The sequence below is a fragment of the Solea senegalensis genome, linkage group LG21 (assembly GCF_019176455.1).
Source record: "Solea senegalensis isolate Sse05_10M linkage group LG21, IFAPA_SoseM_1, whole genome shotgun sequence".
NCBI lineage: Eukaryota > Metazoa > Chordata > Actinopteri > Pleuronectiformes > Soleidae > Solea > Solea senegalensis.
The window spans coordinates 5,821,724-5,834,542 of NC_058040.1; the positions used below are offsets into that span (position 1 = coordinate 5,821,724).

General features: G+C 42.9%; 1 protein-coding gene across 1 annotated transcript; it reads right to left on the reverse strand.

The window, feature by feature from the left end:
• Window positions 1–2,041: 2,041 nt before the first annotated feature.
• Window positions 2,042–6,095, reverse strand: LOC122758522 (leucine-rich repeat-containing protein 4B-like). The gene is made up of 2 exons (XM_044012754.1): window positions 5,569–6,095; window positions 2,042–5,485 (listed from the first exon to the last, which is right to left on the reverse strand). The coding sequence occupies exons 1-2, from the start codon at window positions 5,809–5,811 to the stop codon at window positions 3,488–3,490; spliced, it is 2,241 nt and encodes a 746-aa protein (XP_043868689.1). The 5' UTR covers window positions 5,812–6,095; the 3' UTR covers window positions 2,042–3,487.
• Window positions 6,096–12,819: the final 6,724 nt, after the last annotated feature.

Here is a 12,819-nt window from a genome sequence, read left to right on the forward strand (position 1 = left end):
GAAACAAGTTGAGCAGTAAGACTTCTCCTCCTGCATGGGAAATTATAAACCTACATTCAGCTTTATTCACTTTTGTTGTGTTCTCATATTTTAAAGAAAGATCTCTTACGTGCACTTTCCAAATCTGCTTCAATTTTTAAAATGGCACAACTCCATTTGCTAATAGGCGACACAAGGAAATGCAAAGAGTACAAAGCATACAATATCATCCATCCATGACCTTCTTTCCTTTTTTCCTAATGTTGTACGATTCACTAAACTCTCACATTTCCAACTCGTGTCCCAAATTTGGATTCCAAGATCAGAGGAGTTTGTACCATGAACAGCTCCTTCCTTACAGTCCTGTTGTATTTACATTTCATTCCTAAAAGTGAACTCAAACTTGATCACAGATAGTCTGACGTGATTTTCTTCTCGTACATTCCCATAGCATCGCGGCGTTGTAGAATATACAAGAGACCGGAGTGGAGTTTGCAGGTGGACGCTAGAAAAAAGCAGCAGCCCCTTGTGTGTTATCGCCCTTTTCCTGTTTGTACACTGTAAGTGAAAACAGTATTATAACATTTCCTTCTTTCACTTTTACATTATCATCACATTTCCTTGTTGGAGTTGTTTGGTCATTCATTCATTTTCAGCCATATTTTCAGTGACAGTAAGTCTCCGGGTCTCATGGTGCAGTCAGCACCGTCTTCAGATTTCACACGGTAAGTTATTTGAAGCGAATTCATTTGTTTAGTTGTATCGCTCTGTAGAATCAAAATGAAGAACCACTGTATTCAATGTATCTAAACGCATAAGAAGCCCTTCAGTTGCATCACAGAGAAATAAGACAACTCTCACACAGTCAGAGAGTAAGTACACTTTGCTGCCACAATGGGAACCTGGTTGAATAGGTGGGAAATAAAGACTTTTAATGACAATACATAAAAACCCAAATTGATATCACACACTGAGATACAACCAACAACTATGAAAGGAAAAAAAAAAACCTAAATCATTTTTGTATTCAACAAATCAAACTTCTTTTTTTTTTTTAGACGTCAACATGTCCTTCAGAACAGCTTACCTTAAAGGGACCTAAAGGTCAGTCCATTTTCATGTCTGGCATTAAAAGGTTTCGCTTCCGTCAAACCAAAAAAATGTCATTCAGGCTGAAGCATCCATGTAAGCAACAGCTGGTGCAGGTGACACGTACTGTGTGTCAGTACTCGAGCATCAATATGCACACAGGTACATATGCTTTGTCTGCAGATATTCAAATTCCAGTCATGAGCATCGGGAAAGGGTGTCACAGGGACCCAAACCCAAACCCTGACCCTGACCCACAAGAGGCTCCTGTTAAACGTCACCAAGAATACATACGGCGGTATAGCCACTATGCTAAGCTGCAACACCCCTTCTGCATTTCCTCCAAATGTTAATAACAATAATGATGATCACTGTGTCTGGTGCAATCTGATGATAGAAGCACCGAATGTATAACATCAAGAGAGCAGCCATATGTCGTGTCTTTGGCCTTCATTTGTATTCAATTTGTGTCTCTGTGGGAAAACAGTTGAACTCTCTCTCCCACACACTCACACACATATGTAAATATACATATATATATATATATACATATGTGTATACATATATATATATACCTCAACTGCATCAAACATTTACGTTCCTCATTAAATACAGTCTGCTAATCAAAAAAGAAGTTATTTTGTCTTTGTCATTATCATCATCATCATCATCATCCTATGTCCCCAAAGGACAGGGATTGAAGCTCATTGAGTGCTAAATCCAGGCATTGAGGATAGCATAATCTAGCTCTGTCAAAAACACCAATTGCGTTACGTGTCAAACATTTATAGGCGCGTGACCAAGTGTGACGTGTCCGAGCATGTTTATAGAGCAAATGGCACCTATCATTACCACAGTGACTAATGGCTACACCAGAAACCATACATTCAGTCCAGGGCTTTAGCGCTGAGGCTTGCATAATGTCTCACTCTTGTCTGCTCACGTGGTCGCCACATTGACCCGCAAAACAACCCAATATATGATTGATTTATTTCACACGTAATGATACATGGCTAGACAACTGTACACATTATATCAAACTAACAAAAATAAAGAAATACATAGTTGAAACGCAATAAGCGTTAATGGCATTAAACATATGAAAGTTACACTGTAAAAATGTGGCTCTTACAACTGTCATACAACCAGACATATTATTATTAATATACTGTACATTTCTATTCTTTCTAATCATCCAAAGACGGATGTTGAATCCCTTCTTTAATGCTGCTGTAGGTAGATGTCTTAATCATCCTTATAACAGCATTTTATGGCATGATTATGGTAACCATGAGCAAGGAGGTCATATCAAATTCCTGTCTAAAAGCAAATATCTGGCTACTGATCTGATTTTAATAACACATTGTCAACACTTTTTATTTTACCCATACATATCTTTGCGTTGATTTACCTCTGTGTTTTTGGAACATAATTTCACCCTTGTTTTGAATGCTGGCATTTAAGTATCCGAATTGTCACTTCAAATACCAAGTCGCTGGCGTTTTTAAGAAATACATAATACACTCTTAGAACACAAAAGTTTGTAATGATTATTACTGAAGCAACGGACAAAAGTTTGTCAAACAGAGATCTGCATTTACTGTTCTACAACCTAAATGGACTTTATGTCACAACGCCAATTCAAAGATTCACAATGAGTGTTGCAATTGAGCCCTTATGTTTCTGAGAAGTAGCCAAACTTAAAACAAGTGTCATAACCAACCGTCACTATCAACCTCCCACTGATTATTCACAGAAAGAAACAAACGATACCATCTTATACATCCACCCCAAAATATCTCTCCACCAGAGTCTGCAATGGTACATATTTAAATGAAAATATATTTATATAATTTGTGGATTTTTCACAGTAGTTTGTACTGCACTGTACCTTTTTGTCCATCTATTTATGCCTACATAATTTTCACCTTGAGGGAGTCTACTGAGTCACTTGCGAGAGAGTGTGGCGGAAAAAGGTCTCTTGGATTTTCTTTTTTTCTGTAATATCTCCGATCTTCAACGCGGTGAGTGCTGTATTCGTGTCTTTCACTTTTGCTGGCCAACAGCGATTAGGGGACTGATTTACTCAGAAAGGCTAGTTTTTCCCAATGTGAACACAGCTTGTAGGAACTGCAAAAAACATTTGCTTTGGCACAGATTTACATCGTAGCAATGTTCACTCCTTGATTTCCATGGCCGTGATCGTTACAACAAACACAACTGGCCCAATCGTGGTAATCCTTGGCTCAGTGCACTGTCATGGATAAGTCTATGTGTTTGCGTATTGCCATGTCAATCTACCCTCTCCCGGTGTAAAGTCAATGCACTCTCGTGTCAACTCATTCTGCATTAACCCAATATCAATCCCCCTCTCCGTCTCTGTCACCCACTTTCTCTTTATATTCTCACTTTAGTTTTTTCAGATCTGCGTCTCTTGAACATTTTCCTTCGAGCTGCCCTTGAAGAGAAGAGGTTCCATTTGGGGATTCTGGTTTTGGCCCATGAAACCCTTGATTGATCCATGTAAGCCCATCGTAGGTATGGGGAGAGACATTGGCAGTGGTGGAGACATAGAGTTTGGATTGGTGTTAATGCCGTTGCCCGATGTGGTCAGCAAATTTGATGTAGAAATCGGCACTGGGGTACAGGAGATGGGGATGTCTTGACCTTGCTGGTTCTTGCTACTCAGCATGCTTCCCGGGCCCATCACGTCCGAGCCAATACTAAGACCCATGACGTTGTTGTTGAAGTGATGCGTCTTGTAGTAGTGGTTGAGAGTATCTGTACGGCCGATGTTGGGTAGATTGACTATTTCTGGATGATGTCTTCTCAAGGTTCCCTCTCCTCCAGTGCCGGAATTCATTGTTGAACCGCCTGAGATGCCACTTCCAGCCCCGGCTCCGATCTCATCTTCTACATTGACAATCTCAATGGCTCTGGCAGGACCATGGTGCTTGTGTAGCTGGTGCTGCTTCCGCAGTTTGTAGAAGACCACTAGCATTACAGCTGCCATAAAGGTGATGGCCACGAAGCAACCAATAATGATCTTAGTTGTTTTCATGACATCATCCAGGCCCGGAATGTTAGTTACATCTATTATGGACACAGTCACTGCATTTTCAGTACCTCTGTTGGCTCGTGGAGACAGCGAGGACAGGGAAGAAAGAGAAGGAGATATAGTGACGCCAGATCTCCCCTCTAAAACCCCTCTTTGAACAGTTGGATTAGGGAAATCTATGACAGTCTCATTAATGTACTGTCTTGCCGGCTCTTCATCCTCTCCCCTCACCGTCTCGACTGTTTCCACAGTGACAGTTGTGAAGTAGCTGTAGCTGTTGCTGGGATCTGATGCAGACACGTTAAGCACAGCAGTTGCAGTGGTGTTTCCAGCCGAATTGGTTACCATGCAAGTGTACTGCCCGGTGTCTTGCACAGTCACGTTGGTGAAGTTCAGCGTGCCGTCGTGAAGCACCGAGATCCTAACTCTGTACGATCCGTGGGTCATCAGGGTGCCGTTTGGAGTGAACCAGTTCACCGAGGTCATCGAGGTCCCGGTGCGACATTTCAGCTCAGCAGCCATGCCTTCGGTAACATTAAGATCAGTGGGTGGCTCAACAATCACTGGGGCAAAGCAGACAAAGTGGCTCTGGTCGAGTTCCCCAATGTACTTGCCCTTTAGACCTGGAGGTGCGTGGCAGCGAGCGCAACACGTGGTGTTGCTGGGAACCGTTTCTTTTAACCACCAGCTGAGCCACAGTACATCACAGTTACACACCCAGGGGTTGTGGTTGAGATGGACCCTCTCCAGCTGATGCAAAGGGGTGAAAAGATCATGGGGGAGTGAATGCAGAGAATTGTGGGAGAGGTTGAGCTCCTCCAGGTTTTTGAGATCATCAAAAGCATTGCGTTCAATGACTGACACTCTGGAGTGCATTAACCACAGCTTGCGTAGTGACACCAGGCCCTGGAAGGATCCAGGCCGAACTATACCAAGCTGGTTTCCTGACAGCTCCAATTCCTCTAGTCGCACTAACGGGGTGAGATTAGGGATGTCCTTCAAACCGCACATGCCAAGATTCAAGAAGCGTAAATTTACCAGACCTTCAAAGGCAGCCTCTGAGATGAAATCCAACTTCCTGAGTTCTCCTAGATCCAGGCGGCGTAAAGAAGGAACGCGGTGAAACGCAAACGCCGGCAGCGTCTCGATGGGGTTGTTTCTTAGCCACAGTTCCCTTAGCTTGCTGAGATACTCGAAGGCTTGCGATGGTACCACTGTGAGGCGGTTGTCAAAAAGCTCGAGTGTGTTGAGGTTGGGAAGGCCATTAAAAGCTCCCACCTCAATCTGTCGGATGTGGTTCTTGGAGAGCTGCAGGATTTCCAAATGCCGCAGGTGCTTGAATGTGTCCGATTTGATCACCTGGTGTGAGAAACAAAGAGGTGAAGGCAAGTTGTAGCAACATCAGAATTACTGCTGTGACGTTGTGATGAAGCCAAATTTACCTGAATGGTGTTTTCCTGTAGATTGAGGTATCGTGTGTTCTCTGAAATACTCTCTGGGACTTGGTCTAAGCTCTTCCTTGTACAGATGACGCGGCTCGCCTGATTGGAGCACGTACAGGGGGTTGGGCAGGGGGGTGCCGCCTCTGTGAGCTGAGGTCCATGGTTGTGAAACCACAACAAAAGCTGGACCAACCAGAGGAGGGGGGAAGGGTTACAGGGGCTGGTCACCATGACAACACGCATGGCAACTGAGTCATGACCCACCCCTATTGCTATAAAATTGATAAGTCACCTCCAAATGAAGGAATTTAAGTGCTTATGTTGACGTTCATATTTGACTTTTTTTTTTTCCACAAATTCAAATAGTCACAAAAAAAATAGTGATATAATATAGAGACTATTAAAGATTGATAGATTCTTATTTCACTTTGCTCTTGCCAATCACATCGTTCCTTTCAACATCATTTCGGGGAAGCCTTATTTTTGTATTCCCCTGACAATCATTAGAGTATAAATCAAACGGTGGGTGGGGGCGTTGATTGAGTGGTCTCTGCAGAGGATGGTGCGTCTCACTGTAGGGAGAAGACAGAAGAGCAGACATAGCAAAGTCAGAAAGGTGTACAGTGGCCTACCACATATAAGACATTAAAGTATTCCCTCAACTGAATGTGCAGTTCATATCTTAATATCATGTCCTGTCACCAGAGCACATGACAAATTAGGTCAGCTGCCATTTTCTTCATAGGTTGATCTTAACATTTGGGTCATTTGTGTCTGAAATGGCTGCAAAATTCTAAAAACACAAGCTGGGTCACAAGTGCTGCTGTATACTGAGTCTCGTCATCTCCATAATGACACTGGTCTGATAAAGGTAGAATTGTACATGTTTCTGAACGCAGCTACGGCTGCCTGTGACACTCATCTATGAGGTTAATGCACAGATCCATGCAATCCGTCCTGAGGCTGCAGCACAGCATTGCAAATGAGATAACAAATGATTCCTGCATGGAGTCATTTGGCAATTACAATATGAAGAAATTATTATTGACTCTTGAAATTTTACTGCATTGCACAAATTGTAGAGGGAAACACGATCCCTACACACTGGGGCCGATGAACCAAACGGGATCGTGAACAAAGTGCTGAAGATATTTTTTCGACACGCATGTACATCAAGTGTGCAATTCGATTCAGAGAGTGCAACACTTCTTGGAACAGAAATGGCTGCATGCATCAGCAGACTCACTAAATTTAGAAATTCTTGGGCCTGTTTCTAGACCAAAAAGAGAGAAACTGTTTGTTGTTTTCTCGACAGTGCGACCGCGGCAGTCACAGTCCTGTGTCTTCTTCCCCAAATAAATACGAGGATCTTTGTTAATCTGTCCAATTATGTTACCGGCGCGTTACCGTTACTGATATTTTAAATGAAACACTAGGATAGTCATATATAATGTTTTTCCTGCTAATAATCAGGTTCCATTTAAAAGCTTCAATAGCAGTCCTTAGCATCTCCACCCAGAAACACTGTTGCTGTGGCAACCTGCTCACTCACCATCTTGTGTTTTTACTGTCCAGTGCCCTATTCTACATCACTGTGCTTAGCCGAGCTTGATGAACGTTTGCTGTTCAAAACCCATCAGTACCACCTATTAGTCTAAATCAATGTGTATTTGACGTAACGTGACAAAGGCATTCATTACAATTGTCTCTGGCTGAGTAAATACCTTTTTACCTGAACAAACCAAAACCGAATGTGCAAAATCGGGCATTGTATGCGATAATCTGTGTTTCCTTAAGTGCGGGGAACACGTCGAAGCACACGGGCCAACCTTGGCCCTCAATATCAGAAAGAGCGATCAAATCAGCGGTGGATTCGCTCAGTCTAAACATGTACAGCCACTATTAAGAAAGGTCATAAGAGAGTGTATGCTAAAATAGTTTTTCAAATGCTCTGCACATGTTACAGAGAGAGAGAGAGAGGTAAATGTAAAGCAAGTATACATGCTCTGTTGTGCAGCCTCTCTGCAGCACTCCTCATTAAGGTCTTCATTGTCCTTCTTTAAACGCTTTCTTTCTGATCCACATACATTATCTTATTATGCATCTCGGTCATTTTTTCTTCTTTTTTTTTTGGCTGCAGATAAAAGAATAAATGAATGCATTGCCTTAATGTTTGTTTCACAGAGGTCAGATTGGTCCCTGATGTCTGTGCAAAATGCTAGCAACTGAACCATCGGTGTGAAGTGCAAGTGCACAGGTGAAACTGTGGAGAGAGATGGTGACTGCAGCTATATATATATATATATATATATATATATATATATATATATATATATATATATATATATATATATATATATATATATATATATGCCTGTTGCCTTTGACCATGTCTTCAAGCTCTCAGCTCCATCTATGCTGTGCAACACCACCTTTATTTCTGGAACCAGAGTCAACAGTGACTTAAGCCATGTGCAAAAATGTGTTGCATTTACGACACTACTTAGACACGGTCTGCATTGTATTCATCTTTGCAGGCCTTTTTTTTTTATGTCAAGAGCAGATGGCAACCATGTAGATATTGATTATTGATCAGGCCTGAGAGATGGCTCAGTTTTGAAAAGATAAATTAGCTGCTGCAAGCTGCTGACCAGCTGCTTCAAACCAATGGCATCATTGTATGCACTTGACTGTATCAATGCCTTTGTCCAGTCTTTAAGGTTTAATGCGAGGCAAAAAGAAGAAGAAGAAAAAAGAAAACCTGGCATGTTGTTTTCATGAAGCATCAAAGGCTGTGGGATGTTTCCTCTATGTGCCAGCAAGGCCCAATTAGACCTCATGTATTTACAGATGGTCGAGATGAACACAAAGCAGCGACACAGGTGCAGCAAGGCCATCACCATCTACTGTAACTATGACAACAGTAGATTGATTCAAGACGTGGGAATCAAGGGAGGATGGAGCACATTTCACCACGAACAACCGTCGCTTGTAGAAAAATAAAAATGCAGGTTGATACCAAATATGTTATCCTCTTTCTGATGACAAATCCACATTAATTGAAACAATAAATAAAACATATTCATGAAACAAGGGACATTAAGTGTCCGTTCCGCCTGCAGTCTTCACCTCTAATCTGTAATATCTCCTGATCATATAGCCTCCGGCATAAAATCCCCCACAATTCAACAGAATGGCCTTATTCATCTTTGCAGCTGCGCTCACTACGGCGCACCTTCTCGGGAACGCAATTGAAATTCTGAATAGGCCTAATTCTGCACATGCTGCATTACAAAATGGCTTGCACCCATTCTCCCTTCAGGGTAATGACAACACGACAGCACCCGCAAATAATCCAACCTCAACATGTCTGTCCAATAACGCACGTGAACATGGAATAACGCACACATGAATAAATAAATAAAACAAATAAAAGGAATGGACACTTATCATTCATTTGCTCACTCCGCGCACGAGCCTGGAACATTTGATTTGAATCGTTTACTTACATTCATTTTGACTGTGTGCAACATTTGCAACGTTATCCTCTCCTGACTGTTCGTATATAGCATGGGATGCATGTGAAGGAGCAAATGCAATAATAATTACGCCGGCCATTTCATACTCGTACCTGCACACCCAATAAACACGCACCTTAATATTTCCGTCGATGTGTCTCTTTCTCGTCGTCCTTTATCCCGACAGCGGAGTCAGCAGCCTCTCTCTCCTCTCTCTGTCTCTCCTTCTCCCCTGAATTGATCCGCTTGTTTCCACGGCTCTGGGCTGCCTCCTTGTTCTTGTGGGCTAGATCCGCAGCGCAAACGCAACGCGGGGGGCAACAGCGATGGCAGGTTCAAAGATGGAACAGAATCCACGCACACGCACACGCGCGCACACACACACGGGTGGGGGGGAAAAATTCCAAAAAAAAAAGAAGAAGAAGAAGAAGAAGAAGAGATGAGATTAAAGATCGTCGGAGAAAACGCTGCGATCACGCTGAGGGTGTGAGGTTAGGATCAGTGCGTCCATGTCTTCTCATCAGTGGTGAGCAGCGCAGGCAGCAAACGCGACGGCGCCCGCTGGGCAGAGGATTTTGCGTCCCGCATAAGCCAGTCCTTACGCACTTTCCGTATGTTCCAGCCTGAATCGCAGCAGCATTAGAATAGAGAGACTGTTGGAGCCACTCGCCTTTCTCTGTGTGTTTTTAACGGACTCAACTTCGCTCTCAAGGCAAAGCAAATTATATTTTGGTTTAATTTATTTTATTAATAATAATAATAATAATAATAATAATAATAATGATAATAATAATAAAACAAAAATCCCCCCCTTTCTATTATCAGTGCCACATCAGCTTAGTCATGTAATGAGTCACACATTTTTATTAATATGACTCAGCAGCACTTACATATCAGCACAGTAAAGTGAGTCAATGTGTTACTCCTACAAAAAGTAAGATATGAAGGTTTAATTGTGGTCGCCAAAGACACACGTCCACCAAACACCTGCTGCAGGCCGTTCTAATGGGAGGGGGGCACCGCATATTTGATTGTACTATTATTTCAATTAGCTCTGCAAATACCTGTATCATAATGGACACAACTGAGACGAAATCACACTGTTGCAACTCAACAGCCCTGCACATTTGTGTAAATGTCATAGGTTATTTCAAATCTAAATGATTAAGGACGTATGTATGTAGGCCTATGCATATATGTATGGTACATATGGCACTTGTCACTACTCAGTCTCAATGTCTGAGTTCTGTACTCTGTCAATGACAATAAAGTTAAATCTGAATCTGAACAATACATTTTAGAATCCAAGGCTACGTATGAAGCCTTTTAACATATGCTTCAGTAAAGTGGGATGGATGGATGGATGGATGGATGGATGGATGGATAGATAGATAGATAGATAGATAGATAGATAGATAGATAGATAGATAGATAGATAGATAGATAGATAGATAGATAGATAGATGTAAACAGAAGAATAAAATTGATAAATGACAATAAAAATATAAACAACCATATGCACTTGCTGAATTGAAATAAATGCCATGTTTATTTGCCCATAGAAAAGCTCTATTCAGGAAGAGAGGCTGGAGATGCTTATCTTTCCCTGTGAATGCTCCGGGCTTATCGATATCTGTCCAGTGTTTGTCCACATGTGTTAAGTGCCTCAGCTCCTCTTAATCATTATTATCCTCTTCATACTGTGGGTTAGTGCTGAAGAGCAGAGCCAGGCCTTGTAGCTGTGCTTCCACCAGTTGTTGGGTAAAAATAAATCTCAGTACATTTTTTGCTCTGTCTCATCTCACACTAAAGGTCAAAGAACAGAGAAGGCCAGAAATACTTCAAAAAGACCCCCAAGATATTATGTACTCTCCCTCCCTCTCCTTCTCAGCCTCTTCCTCACTCCTCGCTCCTCCCCTCCCTCCCGGTGAATGCCGTAGTGACCATTGTTCATGAGCACTAGCTTTAGCCGAATGCCGCGCGGCAATGAGGTCCCTGTGCCTTTTTTGCCTCTCTCTTCCTCTCCCCTCCCCCTCCTCTGCCTCTCGCTCCCTCCCACCCATCTACCTCTCTTGCCTTCCCTCTCCGCCTCTCTCCACCTCGTCCTCTCTCCTTCTTAAATTTCCAGTCACAGAGTGGTGCAGAGGATATTCCTCCCTTCCCGCCTTCTCCCTCTCCCTCCATTCCCTCTCACTCATGCTAAAATCTTAGCTCACATCCAGACTCTTGTCCCCCCCCCCATCTTTCTCTCTGTGCATTTTTCAAACTCCAACCTCTCCACACCATTTAAAAACGATTCCATGCCACCCATGCCAGACCCACCCTGCACGCCTGCTCTTTTTCATACCCGCGTCCTTTGGTGTGGCATTGCACATCGAATCTCACACACACGGAACACTGTGCGTCTGTGTGTGTGTGTGGGGGAGCGACTGAGTGCAGGGAGGGAGAGGGACATGCATTTGTGCACAGTAAATGAACAAACACTCATCTCTGTATTGCTTGTGTCATCAGTACACAATGGCTGTGGCGTAGAAATACAGCAGAGACAGATAATCCAACTGTCCAGAGGATGAGTGTATGGCATTTCCAATACAAGCCAAACCCCAGTAAACTCTTAATGCTGTGTTAGGAGCCACAGGGGGATGAGGATGGGAGGGAGCGGAGGATTTGGCAGTAACATACTAGTGCCAAGACATATGTGGCATGCTGATAGCAGCAGAGTGCTGCAGCTCACACTCTGAAGACGCTTTGAAGGGGAGGCTGATGTCCATCCATTACAACTGTGCTGTAACTGCAGGCCTCACCATTCTGACAGAGAATGATCGCAGTTCAAAGTAAAGATTTAGAATGAGAATACATTCCGGAGCCGTGCTGCGCTGATGCTATATTTTGAATAAGGAGTATTAGTGATCCATTCAGCGGTTCACACTCCCGAGGTTCCAGTTGGGAGTGTGAACAATGTGCCATTTTTTTATGGTTATTTTTAGGAATTAAACTGTAAGACTTGGCTGGGTGCTCGCCGCCATCTGTGCGAGAGAATAAGAGAGATACAAGAGAGAGTTTAAAGTTATTCATGGTGACATGTGTGTGTGTTTGTGTGTGTGTGTGTGTGTGCGTGTTTGCGCGGGGTGGGGGGTGTTTGGGTTCAAGAGAGGGAGAGAAAATAAAGAGAAAAATCCTAGTGTCACAGTATCTTAGCAACTGCCTCCATCTCCTTGGAGACAAGAACTGACATCATTTCCTGTCTGTGAGAACTCACTTTTGGCTGGTACACAGTGTGTGTGTGTGTGTGTGTGTGTGTGTGTGTGAGTGCGAGGGAATGTGTGTGGATCTGTTTATTTGTGTGTTGGCGTGTGCCCATGTTCATATGCAGATGTGAGCCTGCAGAATGTGCACTGATGCAGATACGGAGGTATTCTGGTGTTTCGCTCAGGGTGCGTTCAAGAACGTCCACAGACAGTGGACGCTTTCACGGCAGAGCAACCGTGGTAAAACGACGTTGCTTGGCAATGATTTCAAAATGAATCGTTTTGAAATCATCAGTTAATATGGTTTAACCATAATATAAGAGATCAGAGTTTCCGGTTTTAAATGACGCCGTGAAATCGCCACACACAAACAAAAAGCCACCGTGTAATGTTGGTATGTTTTTATACGTTTGCTCTCTCACTGCCAAGACTCTGTCTGTGCCTTCAAGTCTGTTTGTGAGCTTTCTATTAATGAGCATCCACAA